The sequence below is a fragment of the Mesoplodon bidens genome (assembly GCF_964165515.1).
Source record: "Mesoplodon bidens genome assembly, chromosome: 3".
Taxonomy (NCBI): Eukaryota; Metazoa; Chordata; class Mammalia; order Artiodactyla; family Ziphiidae; genus Mesoplodon; species Mesoplodon bidens.
The window spans coordinates 67,683,825-67,708,962 of NC_138178.1; the positions used below are offsets into that span (position 1 = coordinate 67,683,825).

At 41.6% G+C, this 25,138-nt stretch overlaps 1 protein-coding gene across 1 annotated transcript in view; it reads left to right on the top strand.

Annotated features, from left to right (window-relative positions):
- Positions 1-1,323: 1,323 nt before the first annotated feature.
- Positions 1,324-25,138, top strand: part of CHRNA7 (cholinergic receptor nicotinic alpha 7 subunit) — a gene marked incomplete at both ends in the record, with an annotated part of 129,936 nt that continues 106,121 nt past the window's right edge. The window contains 2 exons of the mRNA XM_081229172.1: positions 1,324-1,369; positions 1,643-1,782. Coding sequence (XP_081085298.1) covers positions 1,324-1,369; positions 1,643-1,782 — 186 coding nt within the window. The remainder of the gene's footprint in view (positions 1,370-1,642; positions 1,783-25,138) is intronic.

Consider the following 25,138-nt stretch of genomic DNA (forward strand, 5'->3'; position numbering starts at 1 on the left):
TGCAAGGCTGACATAATTCTTTGTTTTTCCATATCAAATAACTGGCTTGGTCGCCCTTTACTGCTGCTGGGGTAAATTCAAGGGCAGTCACATTTTGGTAAGCCTTTCCCTAGTTTTTGGTGCCATCCAGGAATCCTGGGCCTTATGCACTTCAGAGATGTGGGCATTGCCTCTGCTGGTCCACAGCGATCCCAGATCCTGGTGGAGCTCAGATTCTCTGGGGCCTGAGGAAAGTGAGCTGCAGAACCCCCTAAGTGGGCACAGGGAACCCCTCTGCACTCAGCCTTCTGCAACATGCTTGCTGAGAGCAAAGGGGACAGTGTCTACACACCACTTTTGAAGGCCCTCGTCAGCATTCTCTCTCCCATCCTCTTACAGAACCATGACCCCTCCTCAATATCTAGGATGTAACTAAGCCCCTGACCCCTTTGACTGGTGTCTGCTCTGAGCTTCCTCTTGGCAATTAATTCTCTTGGCCTCAGAAAAAAAAAAACAATGCCTAGATCACACCACCAAGTTTTGACTGTCCTTCTGACAAGCCGTGGGGAGTTAACTTTTCAACATTTTCAATCGCCTTTAAAAGAGAATGAGATATAAAGAGGATATACACTGGGACTTCCATGACACTTTTGCAGAGTCTCCTCCCTGTAGAATGCCTCCCTGGCGGACTTCGCCTCTCCTCTTGGCGCCTCCAGAACCGGCTGAGAAGCAGGCTGGTGATGCCCAGCAAATGGATGCTGGAAGAACATCCACGACCGGCGGGAGGTAGGAGGGGCCTTTCTCAGGTCTGTCTCATCTCCTTGGAGGGAGTCGCGAACCTGTGGGAGCCCGGTTCCCGGGCGCTGCACCCAGCCCCGGCGCGGGGGAGGAAGGGCCCTGGAGAACCGGACCCAGGAGGGTCCCGGCGTTCTCCCATCGACCCGGCGCAGCTTCTGAGAGCATCAGCGAGCGGAGTGGGGACAAAGGACAGAAGGGACCGGCAGAGCCTGGCCTTGGACAGCCTCGGGAGCGCGGGGACAGCTTGGTGGAGACAGAGGCGGGGCGGGGGCGCACCTCCCCGGGAGCGTTTGGTCTACTGTGCCCCACTGCGGCCGCCGAGCCGCCCGAGGGCCGGCGGGCGGGGGGTGGGCCCGAAGGGACGGGTGGGAGGGGCGCGGGGGGGCGGGGGCGGGGCTCGTCACGTGGAGAGGCGAGCGGGGGTGGGCGGGGCGAGGGCGCGCGCTCGACTCTTTAAAGACGCGCGAGCCGAACCGCGAGAAGCGGCTCTGCGGCCGCAGGCGCAGGCCCGAGCCGACTTCCGAGACGCGCTGCTCCGGCCCCAAAATGCGCCGCTTACTGTGCCTGGTGCTGGCCGCGTCGCTCCTGCACGGTAAAGCCGCTGGTCTCCCCGCCCTCCACTCTTCGTCCGCGGGATCCCGGGCGCATCCCGGGTGGCTTGGGGCGCCCTGCGCCGGCCCCGGGTTTGGGGGTTCGCTCCCGCCGGGGGCGGCGGGGGTCGCTGTCGGCGGTGCCGGGGGAAGGCGAGCCCTGCGCGTCTGGGCTGCGCCGCTTGGGCGGCCGGGGGTGCGGGCAGGGGGCGCGGGGCGCATCCCCTCTGGCCTTCCCTGAGCAGCCCGCTCGGCTCTCCTCTCCTCTCCTGAAGTGTCCCTGCAAGGCGAGTTCCAGAGGAAGCTCTATAAGGACCTGGTCAAGAACTACAACCCCTTGGAGAGGCCCGTGGCCAACGACTCGCAGCCGCTCACCGTCTACTTTTCCCTGAGCCTTCTGCAAATCATGGACGTGGTGAGTCCCGGCCCGGCCCTGCCCGCCGCCGCGTGCCTCGGTTTCCCCGGTCGCCTGGGAGGAGCCTGGCGCGCGCCCCGGCCACCTGTGCGCGGGTACTTCAGACCCGCCTTGCCCTCGGTTTAGAAACTCAGGACGAAAGTATCTCCGTCCCGAGCCGGGAATCCTCAAGAACAGGTCCTAATGATCACGTATTAGTTCCCCTTCTGGTATAAGTATTGGCATGCAGTCCGACATTTAGAGTCAATTTAGACATTTCTAGGCTTTTCTGCTGCCCGTGGTATGCAACTTCTCTGGGTAGAGGCCTGGCCTTGGGCTTTAAAGCTGGTTCATATGTCCAGGCAAAGGGCCAACTCTGAGCATTTAGACCCCCTCCCCAATTCCAGTAATGGGCATTCTTTGCCTTCCTGGTGAGGGTAGTGTGGGTCGTCTTGCTTTGAGGATGAACAAAGCTCCGCCGCAGGGATACACTTGTCTGCTCCTTCAGGCAGCTGCTTTCAGCCCCACGGGCTTGCGCACTTCAATTGGCAGATCTGTGTAATACCTGGGTAAGTTTGTTCTTTCGCTCTTCTAGACTGCTTTGGATATTCAGTTTCCCATATTAAATATGGGTATTGGATATTCCGTTGGCACATCCTCATACGATATAAATATTTTACAAAAGCGTTTAAGTCATTATAAATGGGTTTCAGTGTCTAGCCTGTACAAGGCATTCATTGGACTGTGCTCTGGAGAAGTGTACAGGTGTGACGCTGTTTCAGGGAGGGAAGAATGTGGTAGGAAGGGGGTGTGAGAATAGCTACAATAGGTAGAAAGTGCTAAGAGCCTCCAGAGGTGTGCAGATTAGAGGTGTAAAAAGACAGGTAAGATTTCATAGTCTTGCAAATAAAGAGTGCTCCGTTCTCTTACACTGATGTATGTTGCATCACTTAACCTAGTTAAATTGCTGTGATGAATGGCTTGCTTTCCCACATGACACCTGTGTTAAATGTGTACTTCCTTCTACAGATAGACCTATGCTTCAAAATATTGAATGTGTGTGCGATGACGTGGGCAGGTTATCACAGAGGAGAGCTGTAAAGGCAGACAAGTGCTGTCTCGTGGGTTACCAGGGCAAAAATTCCTGTTTACAGAGCTTGGGCTGCAGGAAAGGGGAAAGGATGGGGATACGTGGTTAGGGGAAGAGGGGCTGAGAAAGCTACCCTGGTGTTAAGCGGAGCCATGGTGGAGAAATGGAGTTACAGGGGCGTTGGAGCAGCACAGGCCTGCAGCATTTGGGGAGGCAAGTGCTTTATGGAGCAGCTTCTCTGTTACTTCAGAGAGCTCAGGATTTGTGCTTGGGACCTTTGGTAGGTTCTGGCTCTGCTCGTTTCTGGCTGGTTGTTCTGAGGAAAGTTTCTTAAACATCCTGAGTCTGTATTTTCCAGTTAATACATTGTTCTCACTGTGGATCTAGCCGGGAATGCATTTAACTTCCCAGCCCAGCAATTCTGTGAGCTCATGGAGTGGCCTTGAGCAAATTACTTTACCTTTCTAAGCCCTGTTTCCTCATGTGTAAAATGAGAATAATAATACCCACTTCACAGGGTTTTGAGAGGATTAAATAAGAGAAAGTGCTTGCCACACACTGGTGATTCACTGAAGGTTTGCTTGATCTTCATTATGTAGCTACTCAACTCAAAGGTTGGGATGTCAGTGCCTAGAAAGGTGTGGTCTCTTGCCCAAGGTTGCTCATTGGTTAGAGGCAGGGCTGTGTGGAACATCCACATTTGCCTTGCAAGTCCTTTGCATCTCCTGCCTCTTTTAGAATCTGTAACTTCTTTTGCAGGTAGAAGTCAGTTTAATTTATTTAAACTGCCTGAGTGTAACTGATTGAATGTAACTATCCTGAGATCCTGGGTGAAAAGGAAGTCTCTCTATTAGAAATAATGAAATATGCAAACATTTGTATTCCAGCAGGACTCGGCTCTGTCTGGTTTTGAAGCAGAGCCAGGGCTTTCCAGCCAGACTCTCGGGGCCCTGGACAGAGATACAGTGACTCATAAGTGATTCATGTGGCAGAGCCCTAACTGTTGTCAGGTTCTCTTTACAAATTTTGTTCCAGGGGTCCTTTGCCCATTCTTACTGGGCTGTTCTAGAGAACATTTTTTCTCCCAAATCTTGTTATTGTTCCCCCTTCTGCCAGCAGAGATTTCCTGGCGGGAGTAATAGGGAAGATAATGTGTGATTCTACATATCTTATTTTCATGGAAGATCATTTACCTGTTTATCAACTGATTCCACACATACTTATTGAACCCTTCTTGTGGACTTTGCTAGATTCTGGGAGTTTATACCTGGTTAAGGGATTATTTCTACTTCTAGAATTCACAGTCTATCTAGGGAGACTGACGTGTAAATCCAAGATTATATCATGTGTAATTGAACAGAAATGTCTGTAAAGTGGTACAGACACACATAGTAGGAAATATTTACTTCCAGCCAGGGTGGCTAGGAATTAGATTTCTAATGGTGAGCAGAAGTTTGCCAGTTGGAGAAAATAAGAAAGGCTTTCCAGGTGAGACGAACAGGGTGAGGAAAGATGAGAGTGGGGTGAGAACAGCACACCCTCAACAAGGTGTGTTCTGTGGAACACTGGCTCCCAGTTGATCTTCGCTGCGGGTTTTGCTGAAAAACTTTTCAGAAACTTGAATGTGCTATGTGTATTGAGAATTTTTTAAAGGAGGGATATCATACTAACAAAACTACTTTCTCTTAGGTACCCTTTTGTAATAATGATGTTCTAGAAACACACCTTGCAAGGATGGGGTTATCTTTTGGTGGGAGGGCTGAGGTGAGTTCATACCGTAGACAGAAGAGATGTTGAACATGAGGTGTGTCGAGTGGCTCTGCAGAGTTTACATTTTGCCCTGGACCCTCGCCTGGGTATCTCCCAGTACATGAGGCGGAGGTGGTAGTGTGCCAGAGGATTTGTGAAGCTGCAAGACCAGCTTGCCATTGGATATTTTCCTAGAAATGGAAACAGTCCAAACCATTATATTTGTATTCAACACAACAAGTATAAATTATAGACTAGAATGAAAAAAATGTGCATAAATTTCTAAAGACAAAGCCTGTGTGTTTAGAGGGATAGTTTTACCTGCAGTGGCCTGCTCTAGCTATCCACCAGGCCCCCTTGGTGAGGCACGAGGTGAAGCATGGGAAGGGGTGGTGGATTTTTAATCAAGAGGAGGGATGTTACTAGATCTGTGTTTAGATCGAGGATGCTGAGGGCAGTGTATGTGTGGGACAGATTAAAGAGAAGAGAAAGTGTAGGCAAAGGATGAAGAGGTCGAAACTAGAATGGTCACTGTGTGAATGTGGAGACGTGGACAGATTCCAGAGACATTTTGGGTATACTATCTATGATATATAACCGTGTATGTGAACTTCATGTAGGTATATAGATAAATTTATGAAATGAAAGTACCTAAATGCATACTCTGACTTATGGTGATTATTAATTTACTTCATGGGCTTGTATCTGGGCTGGGAATGAGATAATACCTAAGAAATCATTTTGAAGTGATGCAAGTGTAAGGTTCTTAAACTACCAACAGTTTCCATAATATTTCTCCTTTATGCATGCCATTTAGTCATTTGCCTGTACACATATATCTGAAGGCCATTCCGAGTGTTGATTTGCATAAAATAAATGTGTACAGTTATGAAAGCATGGCCAGAAGGCAAGGTATTTAAAATGAATAATAGGAATCAACAGAAAAGTATACGGAAATGTATAATATATAATGATGCGTGGATGATTTTTGCTCTTTTGTACGTTTGGAATTGCAGATTCAACTTTTTAGAAGCTTTAGTCATAAGACAGCAGAACAAAGTGGTTGTGCATTTGGGGTTTGCTACTGCAGAGGGCAGGCATGGGTGTGGAGGCCAGTATCTGAGGGCTTGTGTGTTATCTGAAATCCCTTGGTGGCCTCTGCTCTGGTTTGTCAGACTTATGATTTTATATTTACTTTTCACTATGTAAAAGGCTACAACTCTAACTTAATATTACCAAATATTTGCTGTAAAAATTGCACACCTTGAAGACAGTCTATGAGGAAAACCCAAGGTGCAATTATGTAATTATCCTAATAATGTTTTTATAAGTGATATTTTTTACAACTACAAATATGTGTTTTGTGCAAGAAATCAAATTAAACCAAAAAAGGACTGCAGGGGGGGAAATCACCCAAATCACCAACACTCAAGGCCTTCTGGTGCAGTTCAGGCTGTCTTTTCTCTGTGTTTTGGGATGTTTAGAGAAATATTTAAAAATTAAAATGGCATAACACCATTATGGTGCCTTAAACAATATTAACAGGCATTACTTTTAAAGTGACATAAATAGGCCAAGTAATAAACTGAGTTTTAAAACAAAATTGTGTTCTTTCCCCACTATTACATAACTCTCACCATCGCTGCATATTCAATCCCTATTCCTATTTTTATTTTAGAAATCTCTTACAAAGTATTTATTGAAATGATTCATGGTGTTACTTCTAAGCCTGGATGCTTTTAAATATTGTCCCAGATATTGTATGTGAAAAATCACAGAGCTAATTTGAAGATCTTGACACTACCTCCCTCCAGTTTTATGTTTGCTTCTGACCAACACCCAGGCTATAGGTACCAGCAAGCACAAATCACCTTAATCCAGTTAGTGATTGAGTAGAGGAAGACCTGGGCTTCCGTTCCTGTGAGGGCTGGTTAGTTTCTGAATTTTGCATATATGTTTTAGGGTGTGCAAATAGAGAATTTAGCAGGGTCTTCCTTCTATTCTGTGGATCCTGCACCCCTATTTGTCCTGCTAGCTGTTGAGTCTGCCAAGATCTGTTTAAACTTTTGGCATTGTAGGCGTTGCTTTAGAAATCATCACATGGTTCTGGAAAAATGGCCCCAGATCCTGTTATTTTCCTAAACTTCCCTCTCTTTTCTGGACCTTGGCCCTGCCGTTCGTCATTGCCCTGCTAGTTCTCTGGTTCCTTCATGCACGTGGTCATTGCACTTTTCTAATGTAGCCCGGAGGGCTGGTGAGAACTACCTTGTTCATCATTGCTGGTAGCAGAACTGAAATTCTAAATTAAAACTTGTTTACAATGTACCTTTGTAATTGATCCAGATTTATTAAGGTAGAAATTGTATCCCTCTTAAACCTCTTTATGGCTCTGGAACATAAAGGTACAAAATTCTTTTAGCTTTATAGGCTGGGGATTATGGGCACTTTTAATAAAGGAAGCTTTCTTGTAAATGTTGCCTTTCAAGTCTGCCCCTGAAGATATTCCCCAAAGGCTCAGTTCTCTCAGAGCTCCTGATTCATCCTTGACATGCTGTTAAAGGAAGAGAAGTGGTCTTGTCATGGAGAGATGCCAGTGAAAATCTCTGCTCCCTTATTGATTTATCAGGATTAGGTAGTGTTTTACTCCTTAGAGAAGACGAAAGTAATTTGGAACTTTCTGATTCCCATGCTCTTTATTTCAGTGATTTCCTTATTCCCACTCTACATTAGCTATAAACTGTTTTAGCAAAAAGAGCCCTCAAAGTAAAAACCAAAACCATTGTAAAAAAAGTTTGCATGTGCACATTTATTTGTATATAAACACACACACACATACACACACACACACACCTACCTATTACTCTTATCTCTCCTTTTTGAATATTTTTTTTTTTTGGATATTACAAGATAAGACATCACATAGTATGCTTGTTAAGTTTCCAAGAGAAAAAAGCTAGAAGTTATAGCAAAAGCCATGGAGTCATATCTTCCAGAGAGCCAAATAATTGACTGAAACTAACATGAAATTAAGTAAGGAATTGTTTAAAATCCTGCAGTGGAGGAGGCTGTGGGAGAGGCCTGGACACAGGGCTGACTCCATGCTCTGAGTCAGGTAGTCAGGTAGTAGAAGAAGGAGCTGACCCATCCCCCCTGCAGGTGGAGGTGGGCAGAAAGGGGGGAACGTTGTGGCTGCTGTGGTTAGTGAGTGCCACCTGTGAGATGACTCCCAGCGTGGGAAATTTTCTGGGATCACTGAGGGCAAATTGTCAGTAAAGATTGCTGTCTTGGGGTAAAAGAGGTGGTGTCTGAGCAAGAATAAACGTGTTTGTTTTATTTTGTGGAGAGAAGGCAAGTGGTCAGTTTGAGCTCCAGGTGTTTTGAAACTTTAGAATCGTAAAATGGTTTTCTGCTCTACTGCAGCCGTCTTCAGAAGCTCACACATACAGTGTGTCATATGGGGGGGCTCAGATTAAGCAAATTAAGCGGAGGCTGCTCACTGATTGATTAAACTCAAATTGATAACATTTACAATTGAAATCACTGGTCTGGAAACATTCATTTATTCACTGTTTTTTCTTAAGATGTTTTATTGACATTTGCAGTAACCTTTAATATGCTGGCTAGCTCTTAGTCAGATTTCATTTTTGAAGTCATTTTCAACTTTGAATTGCAGTGTAGTATGTATCCACTGTGTAGCACAATATCAAAACCAACTTGGTGAATTATCACAGTGAACCCACGCAGGTAACCTCCACCCAAGACGGCTCTTCCCCCCTTTTTTCCCACTGGAAAACCATTAACATGAAGTCAAGTGCCAGGGTTTAGTTTTGCCCTTCTCCAGAACTTTATAAGTGGAATCACACAAGCACACAATATGTATTCTTTTGTTTTCTTTTACTCACTTTTATTTTTGTGAGAGTCACCCAAGTTCTTGCCTTGCTGCAGTTTATTCATTTTTATCAAGTGGATATAACATGATTTATTATTCTGTTGATGGAGATTTAAGTTGTTTCTAGCTTTTGTCTTATGAAGGACACTGCCATGAATATTCTAATTGCTCATGTCTTTTGACGCAGATGTATTTGTATTTCTGTCACGTATGTATATATATAGGAGGGGACTAGCCAGGCCATAGGATGCCATATCTTTAACTTTTCCAGATGAAGCCAAACCCTTTTCAAAATAATTATACCAATTAACGTTCTCACCAGCAGCGTCTGAAAAATTCTTCTTATTCTACATAATCACCCACACTTTGTATTTTAGTCTTTTAAATTTACCATTCTGGTGGGTGGAGAGTGATACTTCCTTGTGATTTTAATTAGCAGTTTCCTGATTACCAATAAAGTCGAGGACATTTTCATTTGTTAATTTTCCACTTGGATATCATCTTCTCTTACAAAGTGTTACTAAGTGTTTATTCATATCTCTTGCCTATTTTTGTGTGTGTTGTGTGTGTGTGTGGTTTTGTTTTTTCCTTATTGGGATTTATATGAGTTTTTCTGTATTATGGACATGAGCCCTTCGTAAAATATTTTTGCAAGTATTTTCTTTGACTCTTTGGCTGATCTTTTCACCCTTCATGTTCTTTCCCTTTTTTGTAAACTTTTGATTGAAGTAGAATATACTTACAGATAAATGGTATCTTTTGATGAACAGAAATTCTTAATTGCCTTATTTTGTAATTCGTTACTTCTATGTTTAGGGCTTATGTTATCTTTAGAAAGTCTTACCCTTCCTCAAGCTAATGAAGATACTTTCCTATATATTTGCTTTTAGAGGCTTTTTGTTGTTGTTGTTTTACCTTCACGTGGAAATCTCAACTGATTATTATTTTGTTTTTCAAGGATAATTTAAGGGTTGTTAGTGTAATGACTGCACAATTGGTGAACTTTCTCACATTTAGACATTGTATTATCCACTGTGTCTGCCCCCAAATGGACATTTCAGTTATTTGGTGTGTGCATAATACGGAGAAAATGTAGGGGCTATGACATTTTTAATATGACACAAATGAACCTATCTACGAAACAGAAAGAGACTCACAGACATAGAAAACAGACTTGTGGTTGCCAAGGAGGGGGTAGGGGAGGGATGGATTGGGAGTTTGGGGTTAGCAGATGCAAAGTAGTAAAAATGAATAAAGCAGGGATTACAAACTATAGCCCACAGGTTAAAAATATGCCCACTGCCTGTTTCTGTAAATAAAGTCTTAATGGAAGACACACACACAAATAAATGTCAGTAGGGCACACACAACGTTTTCAGAGCCAACAGTAAAGGATTTCTGAAAAGTCCTGGGCCCTCTCCACATTTCCCATTTCTGACCATTTCCCAAAGACCTTCAGCTGCCTCTGTTTCTGATTATGACTCCTATTTTAATACTCTGCTTATATTCCTCTTCCTGGATTGATCAACTTTACCCATTTTCTGTGAATTCCTGTTATGACAGATATAAACTTGGCTCATTCACAGTTCTCCCCACCTCCCCTCTTAACCTTTGTTCTCACTTCTTCCACTGCTCACTTTTGCACCTTCAGAAGGGCAAAATGGGTTAAGGGCATCAACAGGATAGTGACAGATGGAAATTAACCTTCTGGTGGTGAGCATGCTGCAGTGTGTACAGAAGTCGAAATGTAATGTACACGTCAAACTTATATGATGTTATAAACCAATATTGTGATATCAATTATATGTGAAATCTAAAATACGACACAAACATATCTAGAAAGAAACAGACACGCAGACATAGAGAACAAACTTGTGATTGCCAAGGGGAGGAGGGGTTGACAGAGGGGTGGATTGGGAATTTGGGATTAGCAGATGCAAACTATTACATATAGAATGGATAAATAACAAGGTCCTACTGTATAGCACAGGGAGCTATATTCAATATCCTGTGATAAACCATAATGGAAAAGAATATGAAAAAGAATGTAATGTATAACTGAATCACTTTGTTGTATAGCAGAAACTAATACAACATTGCAAATCAACTATACTTCAATAAAATAAATTTTTAAAAATTTACCTCAATAAAAAACTATATATCTATAAACTATAAACTATATCTACAAACTAACTTGGTGAAAAAAAAAAGACAGTCTTAAAGCTTCTTGTTATTTCTGTCACCCGGAATTCAGTTTTCCTTTTCTGTAATCACTCCTGTTCTGTCCCTACTTCTCTCGAAGTCCTTCCATCTCCATGTTGGTAACATGTACATTCCATTCTTTAGCCATATTTAATTTCTTTGTAATTTAAAGTTGGCTTGATTCGACTTAAAAAGAAAAAAAAAAGCAGCCCTCACGATTCTGTGACAGTGTAAGCACTGTTCTCTGCAAAACCATTTTTCTGAGCCCCTGTTTTCCTTCTGTGTGCGTTTAGTGCTGTGGTTTCCATGCCATTCAGTTGAGTGTTCCTGTTGTCAGCTGATCTGGGGTCAAGCTAAGATGCTCTCCCTTTTTATCTTCTTCACCAAACCTTATTGTACCTTCCTTTCCCGATGTCCTTGGTCACGCTGTCCGTCCTCTATGTCCTCCTTTTGCTGTTCCCTCTGTCCTTTGTACATTTGCCCCTCTTTCTCTGAGGATACCGCTTGGAGGGTTGTCCTTTCCTTCTTTATTTTTGTAGTTCATTTGTTTTAAACCAAACAATGTTATTTCTTCTAGGGTAGGGTTACTTTTCTGTCTTTCTTTTAATTTTGCTTATTTGTCTTTCTGTTTATTTTTACTGTTTGTTTGGCAAGACTTCCCAAAGTGCCTTCTGATTCTTAGTATTCTCTTCCTATTTTTAAATTAGGGAACAGAAACATTGGTAGAAGTGCTATATCAGATGGGGGCTGTTAAATTTTTGAGGACCCTAAATGCTCAAGGACTGAATGCTTTGCTTCAAGGTACCTCTTTTTTTTTTTTAAATCTTTATTGGAGTATAATTGCTTCACATTACTGTATTAGTTTCTCTTTTTGTGTTAGCTTCTTTGTTACCTAATTCAGGGCTGTCCAATAGAAATGTAATATCAGCCCCAGATGTGATTTTAGATTTTCTGGTGGTCACATTTAAAAAGGAAAATGGTGCAGGGAACATTTTAATAAGTATCTTACTTAGCGTAGTATTCCTAAATTATTAAAGTTGCAACAGGTAGCAAACATAAAAAATGTTAATGAGATAGTTAATGCTTTTAGGGGAGGACACAGCTAAGCTGTGCAAATCCTGTGTGTTAGGCTCACAGCACTGGCCACACATCCAGGACTCAAGAGCCACGTTTTGGAGTGGCTACCATATTGTACTGTACGGCGCTCACTGATCAGATCAGTTTGTTTGAGTTTTCACTCCTTGGAGTGAGGAGAAACCTGGTTGCTCATTATTGTCAGAAGGGAGTTGACAAAGCTTTCTCTGAATTCACCTGTTACAGCTCCACTCCATACTCCCTGCCCTCCTCCAGACTCAGGGTGCTCCTGAACTCTATGGGTTTCTACATGGCAGACCTGCTACCTCCATCCTGCAGCCCCCTCCCCAGTGTTCAGCACAGGGCTTCCTTCATCTGCTTTTGCAGTTACCAAACCTCCGTCTGTGTGTGTGCTCTCTTCTTGTAGTGTATTGAAATACCTTGTCTTTTTATGGCCCCATTCCCATTCTCTTTGTTTTGGGGAGTTTATACCTGGCGACTGAAAAAAATGCACAAGCTAAAAGTTGAGAGTTATGTTTTATTTGGTGGACAGAACTGAGGACTTAGGCCTGGGAGGCAGCCTCTCAGGTAGCTCGGAGTGACGTCTCTGAAGAGGGAAGGGAGGAGCCAGGGTATATGGGAGTTTTTGCAACAAAGACCAAGTGGTCAGAACATCAGAAGATTACTGTTAATTAAAGAAAACCAGACATCTCAAGTTAAGGAATTCAGTGCTTTTCTATGTATGGGAAGATGCAACAGTCTGGGCTCACTGAAATCATTCCTTTGATGTGCACCTCAGCTCTCTGGGGCCAGTATCCTGTGCTTTCTCATCCTGAGTCCCCTCAGGGTGCATGTTTGGGGGTGGCTGCAGTGACCGACTGCTTGATGGCAGCCATCCTGTTTCCATCCCGAGTTCCCTCAGGGCTCACCACCCAGGAAGGCTGTAATATGATGGCTTGATAGCTGCAACATCCTCTGTTTCCTGATATGGCAGGCAACATTTTTTCATTGACATACTGTTTCCCTTCTTTATTTTAATTTGAGTGGTCTTGCGGGGAAAGGGGGAATAGATTGGTATAAGCTGACATCTTAAGCTAGAAACTTAAAGGATACTCTTATCAGCAAATAAGCAAATGGGCAAAATATATGTCATTTTCTCTTTTTAATTAATTATTTGACTCACAAATCCATGTCAGTATTTCTGCAATATCATTTTGATATATATATTTTTAATTTATGAGATATACATTTTAAAGTAATAACTAGAATTATGATTTATAACATTATACCAAAACATATAAGATTTTTGGAAATTTCATGTAATGTCTGAAACATTTATATTAACATATTTCCATACAAATTACCCAAGGAAAGTTTAGTATTAGTTTTTTTATTTGTTTGTTTTTTTATACTGCAGGTTCTTATTAGTCATCAGTTTTACACACATCAGTGTATAAATGTCAATCCCAATGGCCCAATTAAGCACACCACCATCCCCACCCCACCACGGTTTTCCCCCCTTGGTGTCCATATGTTTGTTCTCTACATCTGTGTCTCCACTTCCGCCCTGCAAAGTGGTTCATCTGTACCATTTTTCTAGGTTCCACATACATGCGTTAATATACGATATTTGTTTTTCTCTTTCTGACTTACTTCACTCTGTATGACAGTCTCTAGTTCCATCCACATCTCAACAAATGACTCAGTTTCGTTCCTTTTTATGGCTGAGTAATATTCCATTGTATATATGTACCACATCTTCTTTATCCATTCGTCTGTTGATGGGCATTTAGGTTGCTTCCATGACCTCGCTATTGTAAATAGTGCTGCAGTGAAGGTAAGGGGGGAATGTGTCTTTTTGAATTACGGTTTTCTCTGGATGCCCAGTAGTGGGATTGCTGGATCATATGGTAATTCTATTTTTAGTTTTTTCAGGAACCTCCATACTGTTCTTCATAGTGGCTGTATCAGTTTACATTCCCACAAACAGTGCAAGAGGGTTCCCTTTTCTCCACACCCTCTCCAGCATTTGTTGTTTGTACATTTTCTGATGATGACCATTCTAACTGGGGTGAGGTGATACCTCATTGTAGTTTTGATTTGAATTTCTCTATTGATTAGTGATGTTGAGTGGCTTTTCATGTGCTTCTTGGCCATCTGTATGTCTTCTTTGGAGAAATGTCTATTTAGGTCTTCTGCCCATTTTTGGATTGGGTTGTTTCTTTAATATTGGGCTGCATGAGCTGTTTATATATTTTGGAGGTTAATCCTTTGTCCGTTGATTCATTTGCAAATATTTTCTCCCATTCTGAGGGTTGTCGTTCCGTCTTGTTTATGGTTTCCTTTGCTGAGTAAAAGCTTTTAAGTTTCATTAGGTCCCATTTGTTTATTTTTTCTTTTTATTTCCATTACCTAGGAGGTGGATCAAAAAAGATCTTGCTGTGATTTATGTCAAAGAGTGTTCTTCCTATGTTTTCCTCTAAGAGTTTTATAGTGTCCAGTCTTACATTTAGGTCTCGAATCCATTTTGAGTTTATTTTTGTGTATGGTGTTAGGGAGCGTTCTAATTTCATTCTTCTACACATAGCTGTCCAGTTTTACCAGCACCGCTTACTGGAGACTGTCTTTTCTCCATTGTATATCTTTGCCTCCTTTGTCATAGATTAGTTGACCATAGGTGCGTGGGTTTATCTCTGGGCTTTCTATCTTGTTCCATTGATCTATATTTCTGTTTTTGTGCCAGTACCATATTGTCTTGATTACTGTAGCTTTGTAGTATAGTCTGAAGCCAGGGAGTCTGATTCCTCCAGCTCAGTTTTTTTCCCTCAAGACTGCTTTGGCTATTCAGGGTCTTTTGTGTCTCTATACAAATTTTAAGGTGATTTGTTGTAGTTTAGTAAAAAATGCCGTTGGTAATTTGATAGGGATTGCATTGAATCTGTAGATTGCTTTGGGTAGTATAGTCATTTTCACAATATTGATTCTTCCAATCCAAGAACATGGTATATCTCTCCATCTGTTTGTATCATCTTTAATTTCTTTCATCAGTGTCTTATAATTTTCTGCATACAGGTCTTTTGTCACCCTAGGTAGGTTTATTCCTAGGTATTTTATTCTTTTTGTTGCAGTGGTAAATGGGAGTGTTCCCTTAATTTCTCTTTCAGATTTTTCAGCATTAGTGTATAGGAATGTAAGAGATTTCACTGCAGTAATTTTGTATCCTGTAATTTTACCAAATTCATTGATTAGCTCTAGTAGTTTTCTGGTGGCATCTTTAGGATTCTCTATGTATAGTACCATGTCATCTGCAAACAGTGACAGTTTTAATTCTTCTTTTCCGATTTGTATTCTTTTATTTCTTTATCTTCTTTGATTGATGTGGCTAGGACTTCCAAAACTATGTTGAATAGTAGTGGTGAGAGTGCACATCCTTGTCTTGTTCCTGATCTTAGAGGAAATGCTTTTAGTTTTTCACCATTGAGAATAATGTTTGCTGTGGGTTTGTCGTATATGGCCTTTATTATGTTGAGGTAGGTTCCCTCTACGCCCACTTTCTGGAGAGTTTTTATCATAAATGCGTGTTGAATTTTGTCAAAAGCTTTTTCTGCATCTATTGAGATGATTATATGGTTTTTCTCCTTCAATTTGTTTATATGGTGTATCACATCGATTGATTTGTGTATATTGAGGAATCCTTTCATCCCTGGGATAAATCCCACTTGACCATGGTGTATGATCCTTTTAATGTGTTGTTGGATTCTGTTTGCTAGTATTTTGTTGAGGAATTTTGCATCTATATTCATCAGTGATATTGGTCTGTAATTTTCTTTTTTTGTAGTCTCTTTGCCTGGTTTTGGTATCAGGGTGATGCTGGCCTCATAAAATGAGTTTGGGAGTGTTCCTTCCTCTGCAATTTTTTGGAAGAGTTTGAGAAGGATGGGTGTTAGCTCTTCTCTAAATGTTTGATAGAATTCACCTGTGAAGCCGTCTGGTCCTGGACTTTGGTTTGTTGGAAGATTTTTAATCCCGGTTTCTATTTCATTACTTGTGATTGTTCTGTTCATATTTTCTGATTCTTCCTGATTCAGTCTTGGGAGGTTATATCTTTCTAAGAATTTGTCCATTTTTTCTAGGTTGTCCATTTTATTGGCATACAGTTGCTTGTAATAGTCTCTTAGGACACTTTGTATTTCTGCAGTGTCTGTTGTAACTTCTCCTTTTTCATTTCTAAGTTTATTGATTTGAGTCCTCTCCCTCTTTTTCTTGATTAGTCTGGCTAATGGTTAATCAATTTTGTTTATCTTCTCAAAGAACCAGCTTTTAGTTTTATTGATCTTTGCTATTGTGTTCTTTGTTTCTATTTCATTTATTTCTGCTCTGATCTTTATGATTTCTTTCCTTCTGCTAACTTTGAGTTTTGTTCGTTCTTCTTTCTCTAGTTCCTTTTGGTGTAAGGTTAGATTGTTTACTTGAGATTTTTCTTGTTTCTTGAGGTAGGCTTGTATAGCCATAAACTTGCTTCTTAGAACTCCCCTTGCGGCATCCCATAGGTTTTGGATCGTCGTGTTTTCATTGTCATTTGTCTCTAGGTATTTTTTGATTTCCTTTTTGATTTCTTCAGTGATCTCTTGGTTATTTAGTAATGTATTGTTTAGCCTCCATGTGTTTGTGTTTTTTACGTTTTTTCCCCTGTAATTCATTTCTAATCTCATAGCATTGTGGTCAGAAAAGATGCTTGATATGATTTCAGTTTTCTTAAATTTACTGAGGCTTGATTTGTGACCCAAGATGTGATCTATCCTGGAGAATGTTCCATGCGCACTTGAGAAGAAAGAATCAACTGCTGGTTTTGGATGGAATGTGCTATAAATATCAATTAAATCTATCTGGTCTATTGTGTCATTTAAAGCATCTGTTTCTTATTTATTTACATTTTGGATGATCCGTCCATTGGTGTAAGTGAGGTGTTAAAGTCCCCCACTATTATTGTGTTACTGTTGGTTTCCTCTTTTATAGGTGTTAGCAGTTGCCTTATGTGTTGAGGTGCTCCTATGTTGGGTGCATATATATTTATAATTGTTATATCTTCTTCTTGGATTGATCCCTTGATCATTATGTAGTGTCCGTCCTTGTCTCTTGTAACATTCTTTATTTTAAAGTCTATTTTATCTGATATGAGTATAGCTACTCCAGCTTTCTTTTGATTTCCACTTGCATGGAATATCTTTTTCCATCCCCTCACTTTCAGTCTGTATGTGTTCCTAGGTCTGAAGTGGGTCTCTTGTAGACAGCATATATATGGGTCTTGTTTTTGTATCCATTCAGCAAGCCTGTGTCTTTTGGTTGGAGCATTTAATCCATTCACATTTAAGGTAAATATCGATATGTATGTTCCTATGACCATTTTCTTAATTGTTTTGGGTTTATTTTTGTAGGTCCTTTTCTTCTCTTGTGTTTCCCACTTAGAGAAGTTCCTTTAGCATTTGTTGTAGAGCTGGTTTGGTGGTGCTGAATTCTCTTAGCTTTTGCTTGTCTGTAAAACTTTTGAGTTATCCATCGAATCTGAATGAGATCCTTGCCGGGTAGAGTAATCTTGGTTGTAGGTTCTTCCCTTTCATCACTTTAAATATGTCATACCACTCCCTTCTGGCTTGTAGAGTTTCTGCTGAGAAATCAGCTGTTAATCTTATGGGAGTTCCCTTGTATGTTATTTGTCGTTCTTCCCTTGCTGCTTTCAATAATTTTTCTGTGTCTTTAATTTTTGCCAACTTGATTACTATGTGTCTTGGCATGTTTCTCCTTTGGTTTATCCTGTATGGGACTCACTGCGCTTCCTGGACTTGGGTGGCTATTTCCTTGCCCATGTTAGGGAAGTTTTCGACTATAATCTCTTCAGACATTTTCTCTGGCCCTTTCTCTCTCTATTCTCCTTCTGGGACCCCTGTAATGAGAATGTTCTTAAGTTTAATGTTGTCCCAGAGGTCTCTTAGGCTGTCTTCATTTCTTTTCATTCTTTTTTTTTTGTTCTGTTCCGCAGCAGTGAATTCCACCATATTGTCTAACAGGTCACTTGTCCGTTCTTCTGCCTCTGTTATTCTGCTATTGATTCCTTCTAGTGTATTTTTCATTTCAGTTATTTTATTGTTGCTCTCTGTTTGTTTGTACTTTAATTCTTCTAGGTCTTTGTTGAATATTTCTTGCATCTTCTCGATCTTCGCCTCCATTCTTTTTCCGAGTTCTTGGATCATCTTCACTACCATTATTCTGAATTCTTTTTCTGGAAGGTTGCCTATCTCCACTTCATTTAGTTGTTTTTCTGGGGTTTTATCTTGTTCCTTCGTCTGGTACATAGCCCTCTGCCTTTTCATCTTGTCTATCTTTCTGTGAATGTGGTTTTTTTTTCTGCAGGCTGCAGGATTGTAGTTCTTCTTGCTTCTGCTGTCTTCTCTCTGGTGGATGAGGCTATCTAAGAGACTTGTGTAAGTTTCCTGATGGGAGGGACTGGTGATGGGTAGAGCTGACTGTTGCTCTGGTGGGCAGAGCTCAGTAAAACTTTAATCCACTTGACTGTTGATGCGTGGGGCTGGGTTCCCTCCCTGTTGGTTGTTTGTCCTGAGGCAACCCAACACTGGAGCCTACCTGGGCTCTTTTATGGGGCTAATGACAGACTCCTGGACCGCTCACACCAAGGAGTACTTTGCAGAACTTCTGCTGCCCCCACTTGTCCCCACAGTGAGCCACAGCGCCCCCCCCCCCGCCTCTGCAGGAGACCCAACAACACTAGCAGGTAGGTCTGGTTCAGGCTCCATGGGGTCACTGTTCCTTCCCCTGGGTCCCGATGCACAGACTACTTTGTGTTTGCACTCCAAGAGTGGAGTGTCTGTTTCCCCAAGTCCTGCTGAAATCCTGCAATCAATTCCCACTAGACTTCAAAGTCTGATTCTCTAGGAATTCCTCCTCCCGTTGCCGGGCGCCCAGGTTGGGAAGCCTGACGTGTGGCTTTGAACCTTCACTCCAGTGGGTGGACTTCTGTGGTATGAATGTTCTCCAGTGTGTGAGTCACCCCCCAGCAGTTATGGGATTTGATTTTACTGTGATTGCACCCCTCCTACTGTCTCATTGTGCCTTCTCCTTTGTCTTTGGATGTGGGGTATCTTTTTTGGTGAGTTCCAGGGTCTTCCTGTCAATGATTGTCCAGCAGCTCATTGTGATTCTGGTGTTCTCGCAAGAGGGAGTGAGAGCACGTCCTTCTACTCTGCCATCTTGGTTCCTCCCCCTCTCATTTTGATATTTAATGGGTTCCTTTAAACTGATTGAGTGGAGAACACTTGGGCAAAATTGTGTCTGTCATTTTCTTAAATCAGTGCAGTTCCTTGGAAAGGTGTATGAGCATGTCCTTCACATGGTTTTTAGTGAATTGAATATATGCCTACAAGGTATTATCTAAAAAAAAATACAGTTAGAACTTGTAATGTCCTATTCCATGGCTACACTTTTGACTTAATCAAGAAAGAGCATTTTACATACTTCTTACATTTATAATTTATTTAAATGTAAATGAATGTTTTCTTCAGTGTAGCCCCGGTAGAAGGAGATGCAGTTATTCTAAGAAAGCTATTAAAATATCAAATAGTTTTGGAATCCTGATAGGATTAAAGCCCGATTATTTGAAAATTTTTGGTAGAGATATTCTTCTTTTCAGAATGAGTTTATTTATTAGCACTGGCTGGTGTACCTCAGAGCAGGGTCTCATGATGGATGTTGATGGCTCACAGATGAGATGGAGATGGATTTTCTGTTTTTATTTTTGTTTTGGAAGCATATAATCTGACACTGGAGAAAAATAAAAATTCCCCAAAGTGTCCTAAGCAACTTAAAACAGTTCTCTACTGACTATTTTCAAAGACAGCCTTAATGAGGTAATGAACTTTTTGGTATGTTAGTTTGAAAAATTTATAGCTTATATATTAGTAAATGAAACATTTTTTGGGTCTTAAAAATCAATTGGTCCAAAACTTTAAAACACTTGAGAAAACATTAAAAAACTATTTTACAAGATTTTTTTTTAATCCAAATATGTTACTCTTAGATGTTTTTCATTAAATGTTGTAGCTATTCAGCAAATTATGGCTGAATCATTTAGGACAATATTTTATATTTGCCTAAAATATCTGGAGATTGAGGATCAACAGAATTCCTTGATGGAAACTGAAGAATAGCAGGCATGTTGATTAAAAAAACAGACAAAGCCCAGAGAATCCCGATATTTGCAAACATTCAAGTGCTTTTGGCTAGTCTTCAGGGGCACATTCTGTAGACAAAATTGCATACAGCATAGATATTTAGAAATAGGAGAATATCTCCAAATCAGGCTTATCCTCTGTATTAGTGGTCTTGTGTTTTTAAGTTCCAGAGTGAATGGAAACTGCACCAGAGACTTTTCTCTGGAAGTCTTTATACCCGGGAGCGGTCTGTACTGACATCTGGTCTCAGGAATGAGAGGCATTGAAGGCAGCTCTCTGTCCAGGAGTTGGACTGATACCCAGCTGCAGGAAGGTCCCCCTTACCTCCTTTATTTCCCTTGGAGGGCATCAGGCCAGTTGGACCCCTCCTCCTGTTCCATGTATGGAACAATTAATGTGATGGCCACTGCCCAGGACGCTTCTTTGTCAATAACCATTGGGTATGCATTAAAGCAACAGTGTGCAGATGGCACCTTCATTGTTGATGACAGGAAAAATTATAGGCAGTGGATTAAATTAAAAACTGAAAGGGAATGAATACTCATGACAGGAAATGTGTTTCCTTTCCAGTGGTGGTTTGCATCTGTAGGGAGCAGCGGGTCATTGATGTGTCATCACAAACCAGCTTTCCACCAGCTCCCTCCATTTTTTTTCAGATGTCACTTTAAAAGCACACAGGGGCTTCCCTGGTGGCGCAGTGGTTGAGAGTCCGCCTGCCGACGCAGGGCACACGGGTTCGTGCCCCGGTCCGGGAAGATCCCACATGCCGCCGAGCGGCTGGGCCCATGAGCCATGGCCGCTGCGCCTGCGTGTCCGGAGCCTGTGCTCCGCAACGGGAGAGGCCACAGCAGTGAGAGGCCCACGTACCACACACACTCAAAAAAAAGCACACAGAATTAGACAGAAATACTTTTAAAGGGCTTGAAACTTAATTTCAAATAGAGGAAGGGAAATAGTAAGATGGGATACATGGTGTGGCTTTCTCTGGATTGGAAATATTGCACCTATTTCAGAAAGGCTGCTCTTTTGGAGGAAAATGAGACTCTTTCTGAGTTTATCATCATCGTTGTAGGAAATCTGGAAAGGGTGTTCGGTGTCGACCGGATCTCGGAGAGGCAGCATTGAGCGGTGGTGTGAAGTGAGATCTTAGTTCCCTTCCCAGGAATTGAACCTGGGTAGCCTGGATGAAAACCAGGAATCCTAGCCACCAGACCAGCAAGGGATAGAGGTTAGAAGCTATTTTTTCCCTGGATCTTGCCCCAGTGAAAAATGCATTTCTCAGGGAGGCAAAAACTGTAAAAACAGCTACAAAGTTTATTATTAGAGAGACAGCACGATGGGAGAGCACACAGAGAAACAGTTTGTTTAGTGAAGATAGGAGCAAGGCAGAGAGAGAGAAAGGGTAGGATAGGAGCAAGGCAGAGAGAGAGAAAGGGTGTGGGCCTCCTCCTTAATGAGGAGGAGCTGAGGAGGAGCACAGTAAAGAGGTGGTTAAATCATTCACATAGGGCAGTTCTTCCGGGTCCTTGTTTACCTTTGGCCAATTATCTGGTTTCTTTTTCCACACTTGACCTGCCCTAGGGCCTTCCCCAACATGCTTGCACAACTTTTTTCCAAGATGGATTCCAGCCCAGAGGCCTGTGACACTGCTGCCTTAGCATCACATATTATGGGGTGGTGCCTCCTTCCTGTTTGACCCCAAGGAGCCTTTCTGCCCATGTGTAGTGTCTCCTGTGCCCCAAGGAAGGGAAATATATGACCTCTTGATCCTTTACTCAAACAAGATTTAGCCCCTGTCTCTTCCTGCCATGACTGTTATCTTAAGGTGTCTGCAGGAGACAAAGCCTGGCTATTTACCCTTTTTCTGTTGTTACTTTCATTTCGGAGAGCAAATAGGAGGCTGGTTGTAAATATCTAACCTGGAGCCCACCTATCTCCTGTCTCAGGAAATGCAAACAGGAGGCTAATTGTAAGTATCTGGCCTGAAGCCCACTTTTTTCTCGCCTGAAGAAATGTAAATAGGAGGCCAGTTGTAAATGCCTAGGCTGGAGCCCATCCATCTCCTGCCTCAGACCTGGGCTGGGGGGTATTCAGGGCCCATCTCCCCTGCTAATAGGTAGATTTGTAGGTGTATATCAGTGTCTGTATTTGAAAAGCGCCCTAAAATGGCATCATTTCCATGCATGTAAATTTAAAGTTTTCAGACACTTTCACACACCTAATTTTTGTCTCTTCTTTGATCATATGAATGAGGTGTTCTATTATTAGGACCATTCTTGTATAGGCAGAGAAGATTTTGGGACTTGAACCTGGGCATTCTTCATATTTTTTGTTTGGGGATATTTTTGTTTGTTTTTTAATTTTTAAATATGTTATGCAGTATTCAAGATAGCCAAATAGATGATCAATGAGATTTTATTATTATTTTGAATAATTTTGGGGGGTATTTGATGTGTCTTATTTCATTCCAGTTATTTTTGTTTCTGATGCTCAGATTATCAAGGTGACTCCTGTCCTTTTGGTAGGGTCATTATGATCCTTGATAGGTGCTCTGCTTTCTAGAACAAAATGAAATGAGGTGTCCCAAGGCTGTCTTGTACCTCCCACTCAAGACCTGAATCCACTTTTATCAAGAAGCCTGTCAATGGGAAACTATTTGGAAACCACGGATTGACAGCAGGCATTGGAATAAATTCTCACTGGAGCCCAGTAAGTATCTCAGAAAGAGATAACTGAGCAGATGGGAAGTAAAAATATAAATAAATGATCTTTTTAAAAAAGCTTCTAGAGTTCAAGGAAGACATGAAAACTTGGATGTAAAAGACCCACTGAGCACTTGAATTTCAGCGCACCAAGGATAAGAAAAAGAAAATCTTAAATTCATCCAGAACAGAGGGAAATCATTTGCCGAAGAGTAATTGCCAAACTGGGTTTTGAGAAGACAGTAGGCTATAATGTCATAGCTCAGGTGAGAAATCGATAATTATCCCCAAATTTCTACAAAGCCAAGTAGAAAAATAAACAAAATTTTCAAATATGCAAGGATCAACGTTTTACCACCCACAGATTATCTGAAAGCGTTGCTAGATAATGTATTCCAATTATGCAAAAACCAAAACAAACCCTAACCAAAGTAAGTGGGGTGTAAGAAAAACTAGTCAGAGGTCAGAAAAAAATTTCCATCAAGGCTAATTGTGTCAAACAACAACCATCCCTGAAATGTTAATAGCAATCTGTAACCCAAATATGTGTATTTCTCTCTCTCTCTCTATATATATAAATGAAAATATGTGTTTTCAAAAATTTTTAAATAACCACTGTACGAGCAAAGATGTTCTAACATTTTGAAATTTTGAGGGGGAAACTGGAACAAAGAAACTTGAACATTCCAATAATATTTAGAAATGGTTTTAAGAAGTACAACGAAATACTGTGGGAAAACAGCAGCACATGATGACAGAACAAGCCCAGTCTCATCCATAATCACTCTATTGTGAGATGGGTAGACACACTTATTTAAAAACAGCAGCCCCAGGTTCACTTTTAAAAAGTTCCAGATGTGTGCCACTTTCAAGAGAAGGACTTAAAAGTACTCAGAGGGCTTCCCTGGTGGTGCAGTGGCTGAGAGTCTGCCTGCCGATGCAGGGGACACGGGTTCATGCCCCGGTCCGGGAAGATCCCATATGCCTCGGAGCGGCTGGGCCCGTGAGCCATGGCCACTGAGCCTGCGCATCCAGAGCCTGTGCTCTGCAACGGGAGAGGCCATAACAGTGAGAGGCCTGTGTACCGCAAAAAAAAAAAAAAAAAAAAAAAAAAAAAAATAGTCAGAAAGGCAAAAATATGTAGACAGACAGACATAGACACAGACAGTGAGTTTGGTAACACTGCAGTGAGCCCTGTCAAATGTACTGTTATTCACCTTATTCTGTTGATTGCACACCCACATTGGTGCAGTTTATGGGAGCTGTAATAGTGGGTCCACCAGGTGCTGAGAAATTGTAGATGGTTTACAGACTGTTGAGAGCTCGCCAGACCCCCGCATTAGGATCATGCGGTGGGTGGACTGCAGGAGCTCCATCCTTCCCCCACCCCAGACAGGAAGTCAGGTAGTGGCAGGAGAAGAGGGAGGAATATGGTCCAGGCACTTTCCCTGCCTGCAGGGAGCAGCCTGAGATGGCTCGAAGACTAGTTTAAAGGGTACTTTCTATAAAGAGATTTCCCAATCCCTGCCAATCAGAATTAATCTTTTTTACTCCTGTGATGTCAAAGCACTTTACTTATTGACAGGTTGCTACTAGGAAGATTGAGAGAGAAACACAAGTTTTGGAATCATAAGAACAGAGTTTCAAACTGGATCCAACCCTCCATAATTGTGTGAGCTCAGGAACCCCGCCGCACCTCTTGGGTTCTGCCCCTTAAATTATACTGCTTCCTGTGATAACATCACAGTGCTGTTGTGGGTAGTGATACTTTTAAAAAAATTGTATTTTTGTTAATATGATTCTTGCACATAGGTTAAACACTGAAATAGTTATACAAGACCTATTTATACCTCTCTCTCTGTTTACGTTTTCCAGAAGCGTCTGATTCCAGCTCTGGGTGTTTCTTTGAGATTCACATCTATATCTCTAAATAAAATGCTTATAACAACTACTGCTTTTTGGTTTAGAGTTGTGGTCAATATCTAAGGGCTTCCCAATACTGAAGGTGAGGATTTAGTTGTCCTTTCACCACCACCCCCCACCAGATAAGTAATATACTTCCTTTTCTCATTCCTTATCCTCCCAATGAAGTTATATTATCATTTTTGGTTAAATTAATTTACAGTGTATATATTAAAATTGTTATGAAATCACTGTTCACTTGAGCCAAGTAGTGGGCTATGATTGCATTTATCTTGTAGTATTACTTTTTATTTTTCCTCAGGGTTAATGCTATTGTCTTTTCCTAGTTGTTGAATTTTTCATGTAACAATCATTGTTTCATCCCTAAACTTTCAAATGGAAGTGTAAGTTGCTCTCCTTGGTTCAGACACATGTGGTTCTGTATCATCCACATTTCTAGTGACCTTATCTTTAGAAGCATTTGTCTTCGTGCTTGTAACTAAATTGGCAAATGTTGAACTGGTAT